Genomic DNA, 25,870 nt, shown 5'->3' with positions numbered 1-25,870 from the left:
CAGATGTTGGGCTGCCCTTGGCAGGGAATCCCTTATGTAAAGAATACTGCAACAGTGATATAAAGAGGACATCACAAAACATGGTTCATATGCATTTATCGCCAATTATTTCCATGCTGGTGTAATGAATCATGCAGCATTTGCTGCAGAAAATTACCTCCCTATTTGCAGGTTTCTCACACAGTACCCAAGAGGATGGGGGCTCCACAGTAATCATGGCCAAAGATTATCCATCTTTCTTGTCCAGGTACTGATTAAAGCATTTCTTCAATATTTTGTACTTATGTGGCACCTCAAGCACAGTTCAGTCCTTCTAATTTTTTTTTTAAATATTTAAGCGAAACCTGCTTTTTCCTATAAAAACTTCAGAGAAAGCTCCATTGAACTTTACTCTTTGTAACACTACATCTTTTAAAATCACAATATGGATATTGGGGGGGGGGGGGTACACAGAGTTTAAAAGACTCGCTACTACACATAAATGAGGCGTCATCTACTAAATTTGAGGAATGGAAACACTTCCACATTATCTATATCGTGACATCACTGAGCAATACAGAAGAATTTATTTTTTTCTGCATCTTAAAAATTATACAAAACTTTCAAATAAGAAACTGCTCATATAGGATTGGTGCAATATGGGGAAAGTGCAATGTAGCACTTCAGCTATGAAGTTCCATGACAGACATATAAAAATGAAGTATTTTAAGGAATTTCTGGAAGAAAAAGCAAAAGTGCAACAGAACAGCTCACAGTCATCTTCATGATTTTAAGTACCCCACAAAAAAAGCAGTTATCTGATTGAGGCAGTCTCTTAATCCAAGTCCATCTCCGAGATAAGCACCTCTAAATCATCAGAGCTCACTTCACAGGAAGCTGATGAAAAGTGAAATATTTTCTAACTTCTATCCTCAGGATGGGGCAACTCAGGCTCATCCAGGTCACAAGGGGAAAGGCATGTGAAAGAAGACCAACATGTAGGGTCTTGCAAAAGGGCACCAGCACTAGTAGAAGCACATGCCAGATGAACCACTGGGTCATTAGAAACACGCACTGGGCTTGCCACTGGCATTAAGATATTAAAAATGAGGAAAGCAGGGTGAACACCATCACCTTTCCAAATGAGGAAAAAGCCTTACCGCATCTTTGAGAACTAGATGCTGAAAATATTTTAAAAACTTCATACAGAATGAATAATTTGATAAGGAAGCACATAAATAGAAAGAGGACTTAGCAGCCATTTGAGAGAATACTACATTTTTATTGATGATTGCATCTCCAAACCAGGGCAAAGGCAGATAACTGGTCTCTCCCATGTAGCCCTGAGCAGTAGGATCATAGGAAGTTACTAGGCTATTGGCTCTGAGGCTCTTACAAGCCTAGCCAAGAATTTAGCCCATGTTCTGACAAGTCAGCGCCTGATGCCCTTGTCCAGCAGGGACACGTGGAATCCCAGGGATGCATTTTCTGTTCCTCATCCAATTATCCAGGTTTTGCTTAAAAAAGGGTTAATGAGAAACTCTGCTTGACGTGGAAAGGGAGTCTATTTCTCAGAAGGGGGAGACTCTGGGACACACATCTGTCCCGCTAACAAGTCCTATTGATGTCACAGACCAGACTGAGGTTGCATGTACGGGTTACTCAAGTGGAGCTTGACTTGCGGATATGCAGCAGTGCCATCAAGGCGGGGTGTGAGATTGCTCTGTATGCCAGACAGAGGTCACACCTCTGAGGAGTCTGTATGAGACTAAGTAGAGGGACAGGGCTTATAGTTTATCTGTGTAGGGTAGATGTTTGAGGCCCTAGATTCTCCTAGTGAGGAACCTCTGTAGTCTCTCTAGCTGCTGCATGCCCTTTGTGAGGTACATGCCAAAAGGTGCGTTGTACTCAATAATGGGTCTTTATAAGGGAAGAATACAGGGATGTTATGACCTTCTTGCCCCTGGATGAGATACCCTTCCTAATGAGGTGGGCCATGTAAAAAGCTTTCCATACAACAAAGGCAATATGGTGGTCAAATGTCAGTTTGCTTTCAACCTGGGTGCCCAGGTCCCTCACAACTGATTGTCTGCTTTGGACCTTGTTATTAATGTGATATGTGGGGACATCAGTCCCCAAAAGGGGATGATGCATTTTTTGGCATTCAGTTTAAGGCCATGTTTCTGGCACCAGTCATTTGTTTGGGTAAGACCCTCGGAGGATGTCCACATCACTAGGGGAATTGATGACAGTGCCCAGCTTGCAGTCATTTGCAAACTTGGTCAGCCATAGCCCACTGGTTTTGGCCTGTACCTCAGAAAAGTATATCCCAAACAAAAGAGGCCCTGAGACTGATCCCTGGGATACACTGTTCGACATGGATCTACTGCTTCAGGTGGCTTCCCCTATTTTGACTAGGTGGGTTCTATCAGTGAGCTAGTTTGCTACCCATCTGGTAACATCCAGATTGATGCCTAGTTGAGAGTGTAGGGAGTAATATCAAAGGCTTTGGCCAGGTCAAAGTAGGTGGTGTGCACTGTCTTCCCCTCATTCATGGCTTTAATGATTGTCTCAAAGAGGTCAACCAAATTTAGCAGGCATAACCTTCCCTTGACGAAACCAAACTGTGTGGGATAGAGTGTTTGGAGGTTGCCAATGTCCTTGTTAAGATCCATGACAATCCATTCCATAGCCTTGCATATCAGGCTAGTTAGGCTGATGGGTCTGTAATTTCCTGGATTGGTGAACACTCCACCTTTGTGGAAAGGGATGGCAGTGGCTGTCCTCCACTTGGCTGGAAAAAAGCCGGTACTCAGGCTTTGGTTGAATAGGGTGCCTAATGATGATCAAAGTTCCTGCCCGAGTTCATGTAGGATGCAACCTGGGATGTTACTGGGTCCCATGGAGCCGTATTTTTTGCCCTTGAGTGGGCAGTGATGACTTGCTCCCTAGAGATAAGGGTAGGGGGCAGCACTGCAGATGTCCTGATTTACAGATGATGGGGACAGAGGAGTGAAGTTTTCACTGAACCAGTCTGCCAAGAGATTGTCGATAACTACGAAGTTTGTGTATGTGGTGTCCTTGATCACCAGTTCTGAGCAAATCTGAGAGCTTTCTTTGAGATTGCAAACATGTGAAAAAGGCCTTATGACTGTCTTTTAGTAGATGTGGCCAGTTTGGACTCAAAGTTTACTTTGGAGGATTTCACTAATGCTCTTATTTGCTTGTTCAGGCTAAGGAGATATTGCTTCCAATTAGGCATTTGCTCCTTCTTGGTCCAGGACAGCAATGTTTTCCTTTTATTATAGAGTTTATTTATTTCAGATGTCCACCAGGCAGGTTTACTCTTCCTTGAGGAGGAGGATTTTGTTGTGTCGGATACTCCTGATTCCATGCAGCTATATAAATGCTCATATAGTACTTTGGTGTAGGTTTGGACATTTGTGCCAGTTCTTACGGAGGGGGAGGGGGCTGTGAAGCTGTTTATACCTTCTCTCAGGAAGTTGTAATCAGTTTTGGAGAAGTTTTATGTTTGACTCTAGCTAGGGGGGTGTTGGGGAGATGGTGACTTCGAAAGTGACCTCTTTGTGGTTGGATCTTACCAGGGAGGATGACACTGTAGGGATGCTGCAGTGGTTACGGATGTTGGTTAATACCAAGTCCAGGATAGCATCACCTCTTGTGGGGTTGTCAACCAGCTGGTCCAAAGCATTTGCATTGACAAAATCGGGGAATCTCTGGGCATTTGTGTTTTGGCATGAGTATTTCTTCCAATCTATGGTTGGATAGTTAAAGACACCCAGGATCAGGGTAAAGGGTTGAATCTTCACAGATTCGAAGAGGTCCAGATAGGTGGAGTGGGCATCTTGAATCAAAGTTGGGGGCCTCAAACTAATTATGATTAGAATAAGGGTCTTATCAATGGTTAACTGCTCCTGGAGTGTCTCCTGTGCATCATACTGTTTGACCAGCCACGTGGTGTGTATGTATTTAATGTATATTGAAACTCCACCTCCTTTTACTTTGCTGTCTACGGTTTGGGGTCTGAATGTATAGGATGAGTAACCTGGTATGGTTGGGGTACTCTCTTGCAGCTTTGAACCAGGTTTCTGTGACTGCAAAAATGTTGGCATCTTCCAGGGTTAAGAATGCTTGCAATGAGTACAGTTTAATGTTTGGTCTCTTAGCATTTAGCAGCATGTCCTTTAATTTGTGCTTTGGTGAAATTTTCATGTTGGTAGTTTTGACCTCATGTCATTGCCTAAAAAGGGCACTATGAGGAAGCCAAGAGCCCTTGCCAGAAGCCTGAAGCCCAAGGGAGACAGATGCAGGCCATCTCTGGCAAAGCATAGTGGTCTGTCAATCATGTCTTCCTCAGCTGTCAGTTACTGGATCCCCTTGGAATGACACCAGAAACTAAGCCAATTGTTAAAGTCAATAATTTTCTGTTTGTATTCAGGCATCATTCTGGGTGATAGCAGAATGCTGCTTAAGGCTGGGGACATACCTGCCTTGGACACATAGTCATTCACAGTCCAGGGAGGTTTTTCTCAAGTCATTCATGCCAACATGGACTATGACAAGAGTCATAACAGTACCTGTTGTTGAGAGACTTGAGTGCATCTGTGATATGGTGGATTCTGGCACCCGGCAAACAACTAACCGTGACTTTCGCCTTATCCAGCCTGGTGAGGGGCACAACTGTGCGTCTCACAATGGAGTCTCCTATGGCTAGGCTAATATGCTGTATTTATGGCTAGGCCTTAGTGGCTGTGAGGCAAAGGTGTGTGAACTATGCGTGGTATGTGGTGCGGAGGGTTGTAGAGATCGCGTGTGTTTTTGCCTCGGAGGTCTCCTTTGTTTGACTGTTTTAGTTGAGGACCTCCACATATGTGGGTGTGTGTTGTGTAGGTGTGGGTTGTGTTTGAGATGTAGTGATTGTGTTGCCAACTTTCTCAGTGCCAGCTATACTGGTTTGTGAGGGAAACAGCACAGACTCTAGGTTCTTAATGTAATTGCATCTCTCACAAATTGTGTTCCTAGGTAGTAGTAGTAGAGGGTTGCCTGTGTACATGAGGTAGTTGCTGCACTTTCAGGATGCCCATATCAACCAGACTAGCAGGAGAAACTGTAGAAAAATTGTCCATCCATATTTGTCAGAATCTGAGGGAGAGAGGGCAGAGAGAGCTAATGGGGTAAAGGGTGTAAGGTCTAAGAAGAGTACTACTAGGTGATCATGCACGTGTTACTAAGGGAAAATTTGTAGCTGGAATACCTTACAATGGGTTAAAAACAGTGCAGTTGCGGTGCATGACATGCTAATAAGCCCAAACCAGCTCAAGAGTGGGGTTTAAATAACACAAAAAATAGAAGATTCTAGTAACACAGAAATCTAACCAATCCTGCTAGCCTCTGCTCTCTGCTTGTGCCAGACAAGGTCTAGACAGCCCTGTTACTGTCACTAGCAGAGAAGACGGGCCCCTACCAGCACAAGATGGCTGCCAGAAACACAGAAAGCAAACAAAAGAAGGCGAGAAGGCAAAAACAAACAGCTCTGGATGCAGCAAACCTGTATCCAGATGATGCTACTCAATTTAATGCTTAAGAACACAGTAAAACTAAAAAAAAAACCCCCACAGATTAACCAATTGCAGACTAAAAAGCAGAACTCACAGTATGAAAAAAATAGAGTTAATCAGGAATCAAATGCAGTTATACAGTAATGAATTGCAGTAAATAGCAATGAAATACAGTTACAGTAATGAAATGCAGTTAATCAGTAAACTGCTTTAAAACAGTGCAAATGTGATAAATTAGCTGCAAGGCACAGATAAAAATGATAGGCAAGTACAAATGCAATAAAATAAGTGAAAACAAATGAAAAAGCACTTAGATTTGTCGTGTAGCCTCAGTAATTTTGTAGAACGTCCCAGAGATGATGCACCTCAGTACAGCTTGCAGAATACATCTCATAACCCAAGTGGCTTATTGGGAGGGACACAAGAAGAAGCAACATTGCTTGAAACTTGACCAATCTTTATGTCTGAAAGAAGGCTTCTTTTATGAATACTGAATAATGTGAAAAAAGAGAACAAGGTAGGGAGGAGGGTCACAATACTTCTGTCTTCTTTGCTGGTCTTCTATGATATACTGGGAAACCTGTTCAGAGAGAACTTTCCCTTGAATAAGACATCGGGAATAGCCTGCATCAACCCCTTCTCAGAAGGGGGAATTTCTGAGTTATGCCATATGGCACAAGAATAGGAAAGAAGCTGCTGCTCTAGTCAGAGCTTCAGAACAAAACTACTGTGGGCTACAAGAAAGCTCAATTCTGAAGTTGTAGTAAGGACCTTTTCTGAAACATCCTTGATCTCAAACTCTAGGAGTATTTGCAGCTTTGCTACAACTCTGTTCACAAGCGTGAAATGGAGATAGGATTGTACTTGTGCAACCTTGTAATATGGAGCACTCTAACGATGTCCCAAATAAAGAGAAAAAATAAATTTGATACGGCTAGGTTCATGTATAAAAAAAATTCTTACTGCATACCTTCTTATAGGCAGGTTCTCAAGTATGAACCTTGTAATGGACCTCACATTGCCACGCCAGTGGCAATCACCAGAGAAGTCAGACAGCTGCTAGCAGTTTTAAAAGCTACAACGTCCTTCAAACTACAACACAAATGGCAGTCATGAGCAAAATACAATCTGAAATATTTTCAGCATCAAGTTCTCAAAAGTGAGGTAGGTCTTGTTCTTCATTTGGAAAGGTGGTGGCATTCTCTCTATTCTTCCTCATTTTGAATATTTTAATGCCAGTGGCAGGCCAACTGTTAATCGGCAAAAGCATATCATGCTGCCACAGTTTTTAGAGGCCATTATATAGTGCAGCTTAAACTCTTCATGCACTATAAATGATTATGATCAGATCACAAGCATGTGTTAATGTGCTCTAGAAATGGATGGCAAAAAAATTCACCTCTCAAGATTCCCTCTTTTGATGATTTTCAGCTTTCATTTCTTTATCAAATGTGGTTATGATCAGATATGCAGTCAAACATCTACAAATATAACTATCCAGTTGTCTATATGCCAGGAAAAAAATGCATATTCATATGCAATCAAGGAAAAAGCAATTATGTAATACATGAAATTCACCTCAGTGCTGCAAGTTTGCTCTGTGCAGTTGTTTATGTATACCAAGCACTTTTAAAAGCCACAACATACCTGTTACTTCACCATCCATGCATTCCAAAGATCTGTTACCTTCCCTATGGTGGATAAATTTCCCAGTGTAGATCTTCACTGTGACCATGATCTATGAAACCCTCTCCACCCTCCTGCTCCTCTTCAGGGTTACACAATTTACAGTCTTTAATAACTGGTGTTAAACCACGTCCCTACCTTCCTCTCCTCTGCCCTCCCTCAGTGTAGATACTACAAGTGTTCATAAGCTTCACTTATAATCCATATATCTTCCATTTCCCTTGCTATAATGCTGTACACCAATAGGATGTTACCCTCCTTAAACAGCTAACACAGCTGAGCAAATTATGTTAATGCAGTAATGCCAGCATCACTCATACAAACTAGCAGCACACAATTAACATTATAGAACAGTTGAGCAATACAAGCATATGCCACTGCAATGTAGGAAATAATCATTGATAAACAACCAGTTCCTCTCCTGTTGTGATTAAGTAAAACTACAGCATTTCCTAATAAAGTATTATTACACAGTGGTTGTCTTGTTCAGTTATTCCTATACTGTAACTACACAGAACTTTGTTAAAATCAACAGCAATTCCCATACAGATTTGACAATATATTGAATTGTACATTCCAAACTCTAATATCACATTTCCTCATTTCAAACCTTGTGGTGCTTCTGAGGGCATTGCAAAGAATTTTACTTATGGAGGAGGATATGTAAACACAGGAAACTGTGCTACAAAACCTTGAATGAATGTAATCAACTTTTCTAAAGGATAATATGCACATGCATATGTGTGTGTGTACATATTTATGCAAATGTATACAAAACATATACTGGCATGCATGTAAATCACACGCAGTTCTGAGATCTGCTGCAAATTTTCATACAAACTACTAAACTGTAGATTTGTTTACTTACTGCTTTTCAAAAAGTAACATAAAATTTATACACACCCATGGCTGGATTTCACCAAGTTTTAAAGAACGAACTACCATTGTGAAACAATCAACTACATCTTGGTAAGATGAAACACCTAAACAAATCAATAAGAAAAAAGAAATGCATTGGTTTTAAAATGCAGATTTATACAAAAACAGTAGTTTCATACAGAATATTGTATACATTTAAAAAACTACAAGGTAAAAAGGAAATGCCATTTGGTACCTTGGCTAAAGTAAATTTATGCAAGCACATATATGCCTGAGCTGGCTAACAGCACCATATCATGCAAGCATCATGAGACGATGCAGACTACCAAAATAAATGCAATAACAAATGGACAAGCACACCTGGCAAGAATTAAGATACATGTTCAGTGGTTGTTGTGTCTTTTGGCTTTTCCCGGTTAGGGGTCGCCACAGAGGAACTCCGGTCCGCTAATGATTGGCAGTAGATTTTTACGTGCAGAGTTGCCAGCCCTGATGTACAATCTTCAACGAAGGTACGCCCATTCACGCATGTCTCCACACAGAAGACGCTCTAGCTGAGAATCGAACAGGACAACGTCTTACTGTGAGGCGATAACTAAATACCTTTCCTCCGAGATCATTGAAGCATCAGGCAGAAACGCACACTTTTTTGGATGGGGGTCATAGACATTCACATTCAAAAGGCAAGGCTTTGTTCAAAGCAGGAATACAAGTTTGGATTAGGAAAAGTTGGGATAAAGAGTACAGAAGGATGAAGAGTGTTCCACTTATGAAGGGATGGTTTAAGTGCTTACAAAGACATGTAGAAAGAGAATGGATATGGGAATATGACGAGGAAAGTGAAAAAGGAAAATTTAGGGTATGTAAATAAAGATAAAGTCTGCATATATTCGAGATCCTAGAAGAGAAAACCTTTATGTTTTTGGTCATTGCTTTATATGGTAGCAAGACCATGTTGCAGTAAAGTATTTGTTTTTTGTTATTGCTAAAAGTTTTGAGCTTGATTTAGCTATAATCTTTAGGGGGAATAGACTACACAGTCCCTGAAGCAAAATTATGGAAAACTGAGCTTCGATGGCCATTTGATTTAGTTGTCTATATTTGACTTGGATGCTGATATCTGATGATGACGATGATGCTACTAAATGGACAGTTACTTGGATTGGAAAGGCTGTTCTGGGCAGTTTTTAATTGTGCATAATTCAAAGTGAGGTGAATTTACAGCCACTGTGAATAATCAAGTGCTGCACAGTGAAGTGATTTATTGGGTGAGTGAATAGGTAGGTAGGGAATTTTGCAACTTTATTGGAACACCTTTCAAATTTATTTAGGAATGTTTTGCGAATCTCAGATACAATAGCGGCACAGCAGTTGAGGTAATGAGCAAATTGTAGACGTGCTTGTGGTATTAGACATGGTTTGATTTTATATACCATGCCAAGTTTTTGTTAGATTTTAATCATTGCCTAGTTGATGTGATGACCAAACTTTAGGTTGTAGCCTATGATTAACTCTAGCACCTTGGTTTGGCTAAGCTGTTCAATAATTGTTTGTGGATTTAATTATATCTGGTGTACTTTTGTGCTTTGTATTAGGAGTGAAGAGAATTTTTTTGGCATTTAGTATTAGCTAGGAGTTTGTCAGTCATTATTCTAACTTGTAAAAGCTAGGTAGTATATGGGCCTGAGCAAAGAAGTTGGCAGCGCGTATTAAGGTGGATTCAAAAGCATATTCTATAATGGCTCTTGTTTTCAACTATTTTGTGAATACTTTGGTAAATTTAGTGAATAATAGGGTCCCAAAGATGGAACCAGAGAGACTCCTACAGTGGGAATGTAGATGGAGTGTCTTTCCACTTTAAAATTGGATGCTACCAGAAAGGTAGCTCTTGATCCAGTTAAGTGTTGAGCTGATATATTGATACATACTTTCTTACTTGCTAGGGCTATTGATCTGTGAGAATCTTAAAGCACAGCCTTAGATTCCCGTGGTAGTTTTTAGCCCTTATATTTTGCATATGAATTACCCAGAGATAGACCAAACAAGGATATGTTGAGATATTTACAGATTTTCCCTATTCATGAGGAACAGGGTGCTAAACCAGGGATGAATTTGCAGGTAACCATCAATTCATCCAAATTACATTTTAATAGAGTAAGAGAAATACTCTGTTTTATGTAGACTGGAAAATGGTTACAGAGAAGGGGCATTCTCTGGAATGCTTACCTATCCTTCCAACATGTTCTACTTATTTTGCAAAACAGAATGGGATCCTTTGAGCAGGTGTTTATGATACCACTGAATATGTAAATGTGTAATAGGTCTGATACAACGGGGGACTGTTAAAGCTCTATATGTGAGGAAAAGATGGCCTCTCAGTAGCCTGTACGATTATGTCTAAATGAGCAAGCCTTTTAAGGTACAGCTTATAAGAAACACTATCAAAAAGCTTTTGACAGGTCTAGAAAAACTGAGTAGTAATCAAGACATTATTGTTTAGATGAGTAGTTACTATGTTTAAGGATGACGGTGGAGGTATGCTTGCGCTGTGTTCATGACAAAAGCCACATTGTGTTGGTGATGTTGTTAGTAATTAAAATGAAGTACAAGCTCTTTGTTAATGCATTTACATGAATTTTAGTTATGGGTGATCAGACTGCTACTGACGCAACTTTGAGATGTTACAATCCTGCCCTCTATTGTGGATAGGTATGAATAACCGAAGTCCATTGTTCTGGGCCATACTTTTAATTTACAGATCTATTTATCAGCATTGCTACTGGGTAGTCTAAGGAGCTGGCATGTATGCTGAGATGTTCGGTTTTGGATTATTACGGGCTAAAGTGGTAGGCTTTAGTGTTTTAAAGTTTTTTTTTTTTTTTTTGGATAAAGTTTATAGAGAGGGTGTCTGGTTAAGTTATCAGCGATTGTTTCAGTACCGGTGTTAGTGGTGGGTACGCTTTGTTAGGGTAAGTAGTAGTAGCATCATATATAAACAGTATATGCCAATTAGGCTTGACCAAACATTTTATTTTTTGACAGAACGCTCCAGTGAGAGGTCATATTGAGAAATTTAGATTATTGTTCCAGATGTAAACATTTGAATTTGTTTTCTATTTGTTACAGACATTTATGAGGTAAATTTATACTTGCCTTAAAACCTTCGGTGATGTTAGTTTGAAAATTTTGTTTGATATTGAAGTTAATAATAGTTTAAGAACTTTAAAACATGATAATTTGAAATTTGTTACTAAAATGGGTAAATTTAATGTTAGACATTTGTTTATAACAGATGATCAATTGGGTCTATATCACTACATCGAATGGTGATGAGTTCAAACGCCCTTTGTTCAAATCGAAAAGTCCAAAAGCCCTAAACAGAGAAGTTATGGAAGGCTTTGCTATTTCCTCCACTGTAGTGCGATCTCGGAGTTGGCATATTTAAGTAGGGGGATGTGGGGGGCAAAGCCCCCCACTACAGTTTGTTTTAAAATTGTGATTTTTTTTTCCCCCACAGAGCAGTGATTTTTTTTTCCCCTGGGAGAAAAAAAAATCGCTGTTCTGTGAGTTCGTTTAGGGTTTTCGGACTTTTAGGTTTAAACAAAGCGCGTTTGAACTTATCACCATTCGATGTGGTGATACAGACCCGATCAATCTTTATAACAGCTTGCCTGTACATACAATATCAGTTGAGGGATTGGATTGTTTTAAATGAGTTTGGATGCTTGGTTTGGTGACAGGGTATATAAATCTTGATTAAACAAATCAGTGTGCTATGATGGCTCTATGGCCTAAGCATTGTACACGTGTGTGTTGTGTGTACATATGTATATGATTACAATGCTTATTACACAGCTATAAAATATGGTCAACTCTCAACATCCCAAAACATCAAAATAATAGAGATTTAATTACATTTTTGACTAGATTGTGACCCATTTTCACTGGAGTTCCAGGAAACAATTTCAGTTTTAAAGAATATAGACATTAAGTGAATAGCTTGTAAATAATGACACATGACAACGATGACACATTACATGGACTTTCAATACAGTAGAATAAATAGTAGAAAATAACACCAAAGGGTAGCACTTATACTATTTTACACATGACAAATCAGTGAAACACATACAAAACAGTGAAGCACATAGTTATAAACTATAAAGAGAATGAAATGTCAGTATCACAAAGAATGATGCACAAAGTTAAAAAAAGATGCTATCAACACTACTTATCAATACATACTGTAGTTTGCAGTAAACTATGTGCCCTGGAATCCATGCTACCTTGACAGAAGTGAAAGTTGTATATATGCAACTTGTATACGCTATATAGCATACAGCAGTACAGACAGGAAGAGAAAATGAGTGCATGTATACAGCACACTATACACGTACTAAGTCTGAAGTATATCTGAGATCATTTTCAAGTAAGAAAGCAAAGCTTGAAAAACACCACCTAATATGGTAAATGTTTTTTCATAGGATTATAGCTCTTCCAAGGCCACAGAGTCTCAACCGTTCTTGCCTTGCCAGTACCCTTCTTCGGGCAACACCAAACTTCTCGATACAGGCCATACTGCTCAATCCTGGAGTAAATTCCAGTCATCTAATTTATGCTTAAGGAAGATACTGCTTGGGCGGCTGCAGTGGTGCAGCGGTTAGCGTTGCCACCTCACAGCAAGAGATTCGCTGGTTCGATTCTCGGCTGGGGTGCTTTCTGTGCAGAGTCTGCATGTCCTCCCTGTGGTCGTGTGGACCTCCTCTGGGTGCCTCCCACACCCTAAATACATGTTGTAGGTGGATTGGACACTATGTTGGCCCTAGGTGTGAGTGTATGCCTTCTATGGAAGGTTGGGTGCTGGGGCTGGCAACACGACACCGTAAAAACTCCACTGCCAATCATTCTGCGGACCGTTTTTTCCGCTGTGGCAACCCCTAAATGGGATAAGCCAAAAGGAGATGACGAGTGAATAACATTGCCTAAGATGTGGTGTAGGTTATTCCCGAAGCTTGGGAGGCACTAAATTATAAACTAGTCCCTCTTTTGTGTTTTATGTATCTAAGATTTAGCTTCCTATTTCTAGTATTGATGGAGTTCTAGTATTGTAACATGCATGGAAAGTTCTGCCATGTTTCTCTGCATATAAATATCTTTATATTAATACTGGCATCTTTAAAATGGTTTTGTCTCATTTTACTGAAATTATACTTTAACATTTTCTTTTGAAAGCCCTTAAAGCAATCCTTAATTAATATTTTTTTCTTATACAAACTATATCTACTATAACACTTGCAACATACCATATGTATAACATCCATAAACCATAATAAAAGCAAACTGCAATGAAATCAGTACTGGAACCATTAGAAATCTGAACTAAATTTGTTTCTCACATGAGCACACATTTATAGTTCTTTCGGCTTAAAAGTGCATTTCCTTATTTAGGCACTAGCTTGTTGGACTCAAACTCCCTAAACCCTCCATCTAATCTGAAGAAAAAACAGAAACACTGTCTTGATCTTTTGAGCAGAGAAAAACAAATGCCAGCTCAGTTACTGCCTTAAATTTAGACTGTGCAGAAAGGACTGCATATCTGAAACACAGCTTAATCTGAATCAACTGGCTTGTTGAGTTATTCAACTGCATTTGGACTTCTAAGTCAGACATAGCCAGAATTCAGTATATTATCTTTAGCTAATGGTAATAAGAAATGCAGAAAGGCTGAGAGAATTCTTCATCATTCCACCTGTCTGTGTTAACACATTTTTTTAAATTTGTGTCAGTTTATGCCTGCTCTCTTCTGGATTTTACAAAGTACAATGTTTATTTTTTTTTTACCTTAAGTAAAGCAGTGGAAATGGGGGGTTAGGCACTGAGCTGGCAGCATTAAACCCTTCTGGGAAACTGTGTGTGCCATTCTTGCAGTGCTTTACCCTATCTCCATGCTTTGGCCAAAGCCCACCCACAAGTAAGAGCACAATGGCAGTACAAAGAGTGCATCAAGCCGATGCAATCTTTGGCTCTTTCTTGCTTTAGTAACAGGGATAACCTCTATCACACAGCCGATGGCCAAGTGGGACATCCATCACTGACTCAAGTTCACCTCAAAAGTACCCCAGTTGTGATTCTGAGGAATGGGGGGGGGCCTAGCAGGGTAGTGGTGGAGAAAGTAATGGCACAGGGATAAGGACGCCATCCTAACTCAAGGCTAGTCTGAACAATACAGACACTGAAAGGAATGCAAAGGAAGCAGACAGGAGGGTAGGGGAGTTTAGACTGCAACAGTGTACCTATTTGAACATCTACATATATGGCAAGTAACATAACTGTACTATGTTCATCATATTATTCACTGCTGTAAGTCCTCACCTCTTGGGAAGGCTTCCAAAGCAGTAAGAGACAGGGAGAGCGACTGGCTACTTGAAATAAGACTTTGCAGGATGCAAAAAAGTAATCTAGCCCTGCCTATAGATGCCGCTCTTAAATATACTTGGAAAAGGTGTGCACAGAAGACCACATAAATGCTTCAAGAATGGTTTGTGTGGTGATCCCTCTAAGGAAGTCTTTGCTGGCAGCACTGGTTTTACTGTAATGAACTTTAATATAGTATGGCACTTGTTTTCAATAAGACTGGTAACAAAATGCAATATTACATACAAGCCACTTAGAAAGGGTCTGTTTGTTGATAGCTTTGTGCTTTGCACTGGTAACATTAACAGTTGACTTTTGCCTTTTAAAGAGTTACTATTCATGCTATTGTTAACATACAAATATTTAACAGCTGTCTTATTTATTTTCTCTTTGCAGTGGGGACAAAAACCTGATCATTTTATCTGAAGTCATTGCTTATGTGTAAACAGATTTTCAACTGTTTATGAAGAATCAAGGGAATGCAGGCTTCTCTCACCTGAGTTTTGCAGCTTAGGAAAGAAGACTGACAGTTGTAAAGTCTAAGCATCAGTTCAGAAACCACATTTGGCATAAAGGAGGGATTAGCAGGCAGTGCCACACTGTCCTGGTGGAATACCAGAAATAGTTCTTTGAACACCAGTGGCTGGAGTTCTGAACCTCATCTAGTTGATTTAACTCCACCAAAAAAGTACAGTTTGTACCCCTATAAATGTGATGATGTTAGTTCTCTTGCGCTCCAGTCCTTTGGGTATAGTCCCCGTCCCGTCGGCGCGTCGGGGCCCTTATATGAAGAGAGCGTCGTGACTTGTCGAGCCGCCTTGCGGCCAGTTCAATCGGGTACTAATCTATATTAATGCGATGACGTTGCCAGCTTTTCTTGCCCCAGACCAGATGTCAGAAGAAAAAGAAGACAAAAAACAAAACAACCTGCAAAAAACAGTAAATATACACAGTAATATATACAAAATATAAGTTATAAAAAACTACAGCACACACACAAACACACACAAAGGGAGGGAGAGGAGGAGGGGTGATTGGGACTGGGAAAAGGGAATCCTCGAAATTCTACACATCTACATAGGTACAATACTGTTCTATGTTCTTCCTGACAGCTTGCTGCAATCCTGACAAATACCAGGGATGGAGTAAGGAAGGGTGTAAATTATAAAGTAAGCTGGCAAGACAACATGTGTGAACAACAAATGTAAAAAAAACCAACCAGCTCTCTTAGAGTATATAGGCAGGTGATAATGCCTAGAGAAAGTATGACTGAAGTATGAACTGAGCCTCCAGTATATCCCCTCCTGAATCCCCCCCCTTAGCTCAATTGGCAGTAGCCCTAGTGGAATGAGGCCTAATCAGAATGTGGCCCTCTACCTTGAGCTGATGTTGGGAACAATGATAACAAAAACAAATGCAAATGCAAAGAAAAAGTTTTTTAGAAATAGTTTTGTTTCCGACACAAAAAAGCAAAAAACAAAAAAGTAAAAAAGAAACAAGTAAAATCTTTGGTCCTGCTCAAATAATAGTCCAAATAAAACGATAATGAATAACTTGTTGGCAGTTTTTAAAGTTCTTTTAAAGAGGCTTTAAGAATGACAAATGCAAAAAAATGGGTTTAAAAATCTCTTCCATTTTCTCACGTACCTCTCTATAGTACTAGGCCTTCCTTCTCCAAAATCACATTTAAAAGCTGAGACCTAAGCTGAGCCCCCCCAGAATCCTCAAACAGAATATGCCAAGCCGTGAGGACTGATTGAAGCTGAGACTGAGCAGATGACCGCCTTCCTTCTGAGATAACAGATGAGGAATCAGAGGTAAAAATGGATGGAGGACTTTTACAGAGACTCAGAAGTGGGTACTTTGTTGCCGAGCCAATCTCAAAATCATCATATCAAATTGGCCTGTCCCTGTCGTTCTGTCCTTTTTAGAATTGGAAGAAGAGGTAGAGGAGAAGAGGCATAGACATGAATGTTTGAACTGAAATCCAAACTGAAGACTGAGCATCTGTGCAAGTGATGTGTTGGCCTTTGTGCCTTTTTGGCAGCTGGTGGTTTAGTGAGAAGTTTGACCGATCTATGTCTGGAGTTCCCATACATGAAGATCATGTTGTCAATTCCTGGAAATACTGATTTGTCCCAGTAATACATCTGCTTTGGCAGTATTATTTGAATGACAGTGTCCAAATCTTGCAGTGCTGTGTCCATACATTTTTTGATACCATTGCAGCTTCCTCATATGCAGTGCAGTTTGGCAGAAGCACCAGAAGATATAGATGCCATGAAACCTAATGCTTGAAGTTGCAGTCAGCACGGACTGATGAGGACTGATGAGATGGTTGATGGAGAGTAAGTTGTTTGTCCTTTGTTAAAAAGGGGTTCTGGGGCTGCTGTATTCAGTCTATTCAGTCTCACACACAGAAAGTGAGAGGGTTGAGAGGTGGACTACTTTACTTTTTATTCACAGAATACTACCCTTCTCAGCACTGCGCGCTATGACATATTAGATGCTGTAGAAGGTTTTTCTGAGCTGAGAGCCAGAGGCAGTCAGGATAAAAGTAAGGATAAATTTGAATGCAATGAAAGCTGAAGTAAGCTTAATATCCTGAAGCCAGAACCTTGAATACTCTGGAGATAGGCAAAAGGGCAAAGGGCAATGCAGAGAACTGAAAATGAAAAAATCAGTTAAAAAATCCAAAACTTTTCCTTATGGGCACATAGCCTTTGAGGGAGGTAAGAGATAGATCTCCCATCCAGTTCATCCAGCAATCCAAGGATCAGTAGTTGCTGTACCCTAGACTGGGAACCATAAGCAGGATATGTCCCACCCCCCAGCAGGCCAATTTCTACTAACTTGGCTTTGGCTGCTGCAAAAATCTTTAACAGTCTGCATAGACTTTTCAGCCTCATTTTTTAAAAAACTGCTTCCTGGCGGTCCAAACAACACATCAGACTGTAAATCTCAAAATCCTAAGTGGAATCATCCACATCAGAATCAGAATAAGTAGGAAACTCTTGCAAAGTCTTTCACAAGAAGACTCTGAAGCCTGTGAACTGTTCAAAACTATCTCAAACTCCTTCCACCCTAGGCCTCTAGGGTGGGGCATAGAACCTAATCAGAAGCATATGTTACAGAAGCTGAACTTGGCCTCTTCCTCTAAAAGCTTTGGCAGAAGGAGGGCTAACTACCTTAGGGAAAGGGGGAAGAACAGTTACCTGAGAAGCCCCCTCACCCCCTCTACTCCTGAGAGGGCACTGTAACTGTAACAGTATCTGAAATACAGTTATTCACTTTTTCTGACATCCGGTTAAATACTGAGGCAAAAAAAAAAAATGTTCCCCTAGCAGACACTTAGTAACTCTGTATTCGGTCTGAAAAGAAACTCGGGAAAAAACAAAAACACAACCTGCACTTCTCTCAAAAAATTGCTTCTGCATCGGACCAAAAAGCAAAGAAGAAATGACGTCGGTCATCGGACTATTCAGTGGCGACTGGCGTGGCGTCACAAGGCGCCATGACCCGACCGGCCGACCGCTCTCTCTGGTATTCGGCCGGCGTCTGGGACGGGACTGCAGCAACAGTGCCTTCCAAGACTGGAAGTGGGGATGAGGCAGATGGTTCAAATGGGGGCAAAGTTATTTTCTCTAGTACACAGCTAAGATCACGCAGTAGGAGGTCTAAGACTGAAGATTACCCTTGGGAGTTGTTTAACATAAGGTCGGTCTAGAATACAAAACTTAGCTCTGTGAGCAGACAGGCTAAAATAGTTGAAGCATATATTGCCATAGATGTTTAAGCTAAACTAGATTTGTAGAAATCCAAGACCAACTCTCTAGCCTTTATAAAGGTCAAAATGTTTTTCACAGGTAAGCTGGTCTTAATGGCTTGGTTCATAATATTCAGTATATTCTTCTTATCAAAATGACTTCCTTATCAATGTTATCGTGGAATGTCAACAACATTGTAGGTATAGGCAAAAATCAACAAATACTCAATTTATTAAGTATATGGTGCAAAAAAACTATCATGCAAATGGTAATGTTAAAGGGGACACATTTGGATATAAATGAGCAAGCGAATCTGACAAACAGGATTTCAGAAGGGATATTCAGCAGAGTATCAGGGATAAATGAAAAAAGGGCAATAATACCAACAGAGCTCCAACAGTAACAGAAGAGGAAAAGAGAATATAAAAAGAAGTTCTGTACTCACCATAATGTTCCATGTTGGTAGTCCATCTCACCCTTCATTTTTACATATGCGTTCGGAGTCAATCCTCGGCTCCGACTCAGCCGATTTTCAAGCTCGAAGACTTCTGGTTGGCTCATGACTAATTAGGTATCCCATTGTGCACCAGTGCAATCCCCAGATCATGTTTGCTGCTCACTAGCAACAGAAAGAGATGGAAAGAAACCCTTGACCAGCAAACCAATACTAAAGGGTCGCCAACCAAGAAATTTATAATATTACCTCCAGATCTTCCAGGATGGGGGCAGGAGGGAGGGTTGGTAAAAATGAAGGGCGAGATGGATTACCAACATGTATGAGTACATAACTTCTTTATGTTAGTTAGTCCAATCTCACCTTCATTTTTACACATGGGACAGCGTCCCTAGCGCCTAATTCTTGGGTGGCTCACTGGAAGATACTCCTTAGCACCGTGGAGCCAAAGGATGCTCTACCCCTAGAAGCCAAATTCAACTTGTAATGAGTAATAAAGGTGCGAGGAATAGCCCACGTAGCTGCTGCGCAGATAGGATCAATTGGTACCTTGGCTTGGAAGGCTGCAGAGGTAGACAGAGACCTGGTAGAGTGAGCTTTGATCCTGTGGGGTAAGGGTCTGCCCTCCGAACTGTAGATGAAGGCTATGCAACTCGAAATCCAGTTAGACAATGTCACCTTAGAAACTGGCAAACCCAATCTGGAATCAGAAAAGGAAACAAACAACTGGTCTGACTTCCGAATTTCTTTGGTCCGTTGCAAATAGAAACACAGCTGTCTGTGAACATCCAACTGGTGAAAACAGTATTCCGCTGCATTGCTATGATTGGGAAAGAAGACTGGAAGTTCAGTGGACTGGTTCAATGTGGCAGAAGAACAAACTTTGGGGACAAACGAATGGTTGGTAAGAAACCCTGTCTTTGTGAAAAACTAAATAAGGTGGTTTAATAGACAGGGCATGTAGCTCAGAAACGCGTCTGGCTGATGTAATAGCTACCAAAAACACAGTCTTCCATGACAAACACTTTAAGGAAGCTGAATGAGACTGTTCAAAAGGAGGGGATGTTAGTTTGGACAATACAAAATTTAAGTCCCAAGAAGCCACACGTTCCTGTAAAGGTTGTCTCAGCAAGGTGGCTCCTCTCAAGAAGGTTTTACATAACTTATGCGACATAAGGTTAACATTTGGAGATCCCAAATAAAAATGTGAAATAGCCGCCAATTGTACTTTGATGGTGGCTGCGGCAGATCCCTGCTGAAAAAGTTCCGAAAGGAATTCCAGAATTACAGGAACGGGAGCGGTGTAAGGATCCACATTCATCGTTTGTGCCCAAATAGAAAACCTTTTCCACTTACTGTCATACAGCCTTCTGGTAGATGGTTTGTGCGAGGATAAAAGAATATGGGACACTGACTATGAATCATCATGGAGCCTGACTAGAGATGAAACTGGATCAGCCAAGCTGTCAGTTTGAGGGTGTGGAGAGAGGGGTGTAGTGGACCAGACATGTGGGTCAGTAGATCTGGAACTGGGTCCAGGATCCAAGGAATGTCCAGGAGAAGAGGCTCGAGGAAGGGAAACTAGACCTGAGGAGGCCAGTAAGGAGCAATGAGGATCAACTTGCTTCCCAGTCGGTTGGCTTTCTGTATCACTTTGGGGATCAGAGGAAAAGGAGGGAAGGCATAGAGAAGTCCCGTGGGCCAATCGTGTACCAGAGCATCTCTGGGTGCTTCCCCCGGAGGGGGAATTAGGGAAAAATAACTGCTGCATTTGGCATTGACTGGGCTGGCAAAAAGGTTGCAGCAAGGTTGTTCCCATTTTAGGAAAATCTGTTCCACTATTTCCCATTTCAGAGACCACTCGTGGGGCAGCAGGATTGCCCGGCTCAGCTTGTCGGCTATCACGATGGTTGTCCCCAGAATGTGCGTTGCCACCAGAAAGCACTAGGAAGAAATCACCCATTGCCAAACTCACATGGCTTCTCGACAGAGTGGGTAAGATCTGGTATCGCCCTGTTTGTTGATATACCACACAAACGACATGTTGTCCGATTGTATCGCAATCGTCCCTGGAGGAAGAAGGTCCTGAAGTGCTTGCAACACCAGAAGCACCGCTCTAATCTCCAGAATGTTGATATGCAGATGAGCCTCGTGTTCTTGCCATGTGCTGTGGACCGTCCGGCCCAGATAATGCCCCCCCACATGACATGGGAGGCATCTGTGGTCACAGTGGCAACAGGTTGGGCAGGCATGAAGGGAGCTCCCGTGAACAAATTGCTGGGGGCTATCCACCAACAAAGGTCCTTTTTGCATGATTCTGTCAGCAGAACAGAGTGATTCAGCGGTAGATATTGGAACGGCCACTGGGAGAACAGGAGCCATTGAAGGATTCTCATATGCAACCTGGCTAGAGGTATTAACGGAATGGTTGAGGCCATCGTTCCAAGAAGTTGAAGAATCCACTTTGCTTTGACCTTCCGTAGTGGGAGTAGTTGCTGAACTTGTGAGATGAGGTTTTGTGCTCTTCCGGCGGGAAGACAAACTGTCATATCCACTGTGTCTACTTCTACGCCTAAAAAAATCACAGACTGCGAGGGCAGTAATGCAGATTTTTCCCAATTTACGGAGATCCCTAGTTGAGCACAAAGCTGGATGGTGATGTCCTTGTTTTGGAGAAGTAGATGCCTGGTGGGGGCAGTCAGGAGCCAGTCCTCCAAATACAGAAACAACTGGAATGCCTGACATCTCAGGTGAGCTGTCACTACTGCCATGCATTTGGTGAACACCCTGAGGGCTGTGGTGAGACCAAAGGGCAGAGCACCAAACTGATAATGGCTGGCTCCCAGCCGGAAGTGCAGATACCTCCTTGATGCCTTGTCCATTTTTATATGGAAGTAGGCGTCTTGGAGATCTAGAGAGCACATCCAATAGTCTTTCCCTAACAACGGGAGTATCGACTGCAGTGTTACCATCCAAAACTTGTCCTTTTTCACGGATTCGTTTAATCTGCTGAGGTCCAATATTGGCCTCCAGTCTCCAGTTCGTTTTAGGACTAAACAAAACCTGGACTAAGTTCCGGATCCTATCTGGTCTGCTGGCACGGGCTGGATGACTTTTTGAGAGCAACTTGTTGATCTCCACAGTTGCCTGATCCCTGTGATTGGGTGGAACATCTGGGATCTTCTTGGGAACAAACGGTAGAAGGGAAAAGGGTATCATATATCCTCTGGTAACAACTCTTTGTACCCACCTGTCTTGGGTTAAATTTAGCCAGGCTCCTGGATGCAAAGAGATGCGACCCCCGACTGGCCCCAGAGAAACGCAGTCGGGCCCCACATCAGGAGTGTTGATAAGGCCGCCCTCGAAAGGAACCACAGCCTTGCTGATATTGTGGACCGCCCCTGCCTCTAGGACGATGTCTACCATTTCCTCCTCCTCTGCCACTGAAGAAAGATTCACTCTGTGTGTCTGGAAAGGCCCTCTGGGACTTTTTGAACTACATCTTACCTCCCCCTTTGACCTTTGGGGTATGGTCGAGAGGGGATGGTAAAATGGACTCCCACGGCAGAGAGAGTCTTTCCTTCCTGTTCACACTGAGTGTATTTTTCACCTTGGAACCAAACAAGGAGGAACCATCAAATAGGGCATTGGTGAAAGTGGACTTGAATGGCTCCGCAAAATTACACAAGCGCATCCAGGAGTGGCACCTAAGGGCAACTCCTGAACCCGCTGCTCTGCTCGCTCCATCAGCCGCATGAGATATGAGCCACATGGAGGAGTTAACTACGGAATTTAGGGTGGAAAACTGAGCAGAGATCCTATCCGGAACTTCCTCAGGACAAGCACCCTGTATGGACTCTCCCAACTCCTTGAGGAGATCCCTCTGCAACCTCGTGAAATGGGTAAGATAGTTCGGGGATCGAAATGTAAAGGTCGCTGAACTAAATATGCACTTCCCAAATCTGTCCATCTGTTAAGATGCCATGTTTGGCAGATGTACAGAGAAAGAAGTCGCTGCCAACTCCTCCTTCGTGGCTACCGCCACCACCATGGCATCTACAGGAATGCCCTTAGACAAGAATTCTTTTCCAGGAGGGGCAGACAGGAACTTATTTGGTCTTCTAGGCACTGGCTCCACGGCATCGGGAGTATCCCACACCTTCCGACTAACCAGATCCATTAGTTCATTGAAAGGTGGAGACACCCAAGAGGCAGAGGGTTGAAACCCGTAAGCCTTCAGGTACTCTGACTCCTCATCAGAGGGGTTAACCGTGGACCAGTCGCACCTCTGTTTAAGGATCTGTAGAATGTCCACAAAGGAGACATCATCAGAGGACGACTTAAGGGAACCCTCAGACTCATCGAGGTCAGTGTCCGATGTCAGAGACTCATCCTGGGAGTCAATATGCTTCCTCTTGCATACTCTCTTCCATGGGGGTTCCTCAAAAGGACCTTCTGGGGATGCCCCGGAAGAGTGGGGGCCACCAGCCAGTGGCTCCTGAGGCTGTGAGTTTCTGCTGTCCCCGAAGAGAGTAGGGACTGAGATCGAAGTGGGAGCCCTGGGGGGAAGAGTGCTTGTACCACTGGCAGGGGCTGTAGATTGTGACAGCACACTCCTCATCACCTCAAAAGCAGATCTCTTCGGCTCCGAAGATGGTCCCCTTTCAGAAGAGACAAAGGACTGTTCCGGAGCCAGAGCCATCGGCTCCAAAATAGATGCAGGGTCCGAGCTCACCCTGGCAGACGCACAGAGGAAGGCTTGGAACAGACCAAGATCGATTCAAAACCTCCCCCTCGGCACAGACAGAAAAGCTTCAGTCCCTGGACACGACGGATGGAGCCGAATGTGTCGGAGCTTAACTCAGCTCCAATGCAACTGCAAGGGGAGCCGGAACCGAGGGTTCCTCCATTGGTAACGAGCACTCCGGCTCCGAAAAGCCAACATAGCTCGGAGGAGGAATCATGGATGGAGACAAGACTGGTTTGAGTGGCTCTGAGGCAGACTGGGTCGGAGGCAACAAAAATTTAGGCAGGGCAGACGACTTGAGGAGTCTCAGTACTACCCTCTCCACATCTTCTTCTGGAAGACCTGGAAGATAAGGTTGGGGATCTCGACCTAGCAGGCACTAGAGATTTGACCATCACAGAGACCGGTCGGGACTCTATAGACCGGCTCCGAGAAGCAGAGTCAACTATCTGCAAGGATTCAGCAGTTGGCACCGAAGTATCTGTGACCGACTCCGAAACCACAGTACTCTCCTTCGGCTCTGAAGACTGAGGAGTCAGGTTTTATTAATTTGGCATGTGGCTCCGAAACAGTAGCCGGTGCCGGAGAAGGCCTTTTTGAACCTTTAGATTTTGAATCAGATCTTGACTTAGACTACTTAGTAGAGGAAGCAGAAGACCCAAACAAAGCTTCCTCGAAGGTTGGCTTCAAAAGACCCCTGAGTATCAGTTTGTTCTTTCTCTCTTGTAACACTCTAGGAGAGAAAGCATGACAAAACAAACATGATTCTTGCAAATGGATGGCTCCCAAACAGTAGACACAGCTACTGTGGCCATCAGTCAAAGACATTTTCTGGGAGCACTTCATACATTTTTTAAACCCAGAGGGTTTGTGCTCCTTGCTATCCTTAGAGATTGCAACCCACAGTCAATCAACGGGAAAGAGAAAGAAATTGACTGAGGACTGGTTCCTCTAACTAAAGTGGGCCTAGCCCCACAGACGAATTAGACGAGGACTAGGTCCTCTAAGTTAAATGGGCCTAGCCTGGTGTAAAATAGAAACTAGATTTACCACTAACACTAGACAGATTAGTCACACAGGAGAATATTTTAAATACAATACAGTGGAAGCAACACAAGGACTAGGTCCTCTAAGCTAAATGAGCCTAGCCCCGTGAAGAACCGGGTCTTCTAATTCAAACAGACCAAGAAGGCACACACACAAACACACTCAAGGGTAGCAATTAACAAGTGTACGAAACTAAGACTTTAGCGGGTCCCCGCTAAATACCACCAGTCAACAATAATCGCTTGACAGGAAATAATCAATAGGAGCCCCTATTGATTAAAAACGGCAAACTCACCGAACTAGTCTCTCGACAAGAAAAAACAAGTGTGTCTACTACTAACTACAGGAGACTACTATACTAGTCACACAAGGCAATTTAGGTAAATCCTAACTGTAAATAACAGGAAAAAAGGCGTAGCCGCCAAAACTAACGGTTTAGGAGAAGCGCAAATTCGCCTAACTACTGGTACACAGGATACCACTAAAAACGTCATACAACAATAAAGATAAATCCTATAATGTATATATACAATAATTAAGCACAAGATACTAGAATAAAGAAAATTTGCAAACAACTTAGCCAGAGGCAAGAGAAGCACATCCGAACTCGCCGACGTGGCAAACAAGATCTGGGGATTGCACTGGTGCACCATGGGATATCTACTTAGCCACAAGCAAACCAGAAGTCTTCGAGCTTGAAAAATTGGCCGAGTCAGAGCAGAGGATCGGCTCCGAACCCATATGTAAAAAAGGGGTTGGGAGGGTGGCCTAATGGTTAAGGTGTTTGCCTTACAAACACAAGGTGCAGGGTTTGAGTCTCGCAAGGGATAATTGGCTAGGCTTAAAAAAAATGGCTCGCAAGGGAAGTTAGCCTAGTACTAACCTATGAACCTATGAAGGTGAGATTGGACTACCTAACATTAGTAGATTAGTGGTGGTAAGGGTAATGATAGGAAAGAAGGATTACACCGGAATGCATTTATATTCCACCTAAAACTATTATGGAGCTTAACAGAATTTTGGGGAAATAATTAGCTTTTAGCAGGGAATACAATTTATGGGTGGGGACTGGAACCTGATTTGCAAATGGGAGTAGTATCGGGGGACCTAGAAGGGAAAACATAACAAAAGAAGTTACATTTCTTAAGAAATGTAAGAGAATATTTGTAATGAAAGATGTGTACCAACTAAAAAACAAAAATGGATTTTAAAACAGAGTTAAAAATAAGACAAAGTATTATTTACAGGGATCGTCAAAGGTTAAAGCATTGTAAAAGAGGAATCTCACGGAACAAGAAGAGAAGCAATTGCCAAGTGT

At 42.1% G+C, this 25,870-nt stretch overlaps 1 protein-coding gene across 1 annotated transcript in view; it reads right to left on the bottom strand.

Annotated features, from left to right (window-relative positions):
• ZWILCH (zwilch kinetochore protein) overlaps nucleotides 1–25,870 on the bottom strand; it is a 1,326,642-nt gene that overhangs the window by 445,613 nt on the left and 855,159 nt on the right. The window contains exon 12 of the mRNA XM_044077868.1: nucleotides 8,148–8,227. Coding sequence (XP_043933803.1) covers nucleotides 8,148–8,227 — 80 coding nt within the window. The remainder of the gene's footprint in view (nucleotides 1–8,147; nucleotides 8,228–25,870) is intronic.

The sequence above is a fragment of the Protopterus annectens genome, chromosome 7.part0 (genome assembly GCF_019279795.1).
Source record: "Protopterus annectens isolate FY-2018-M chromosome 7.part0, PAN1.0, whole genome shotgun sequence".
In the NCBI taxonomy this organism is placed as follows: Eukaryota; Metazoa; Chordata; order Ceratodontiformes; family Protopteridae; genus Protopterus; species Protopterus annectens.
Note: the sequence above shows the minus strand (reverse complement) of the source record. Positions and strands in the feature narration are given on the sequence as shown.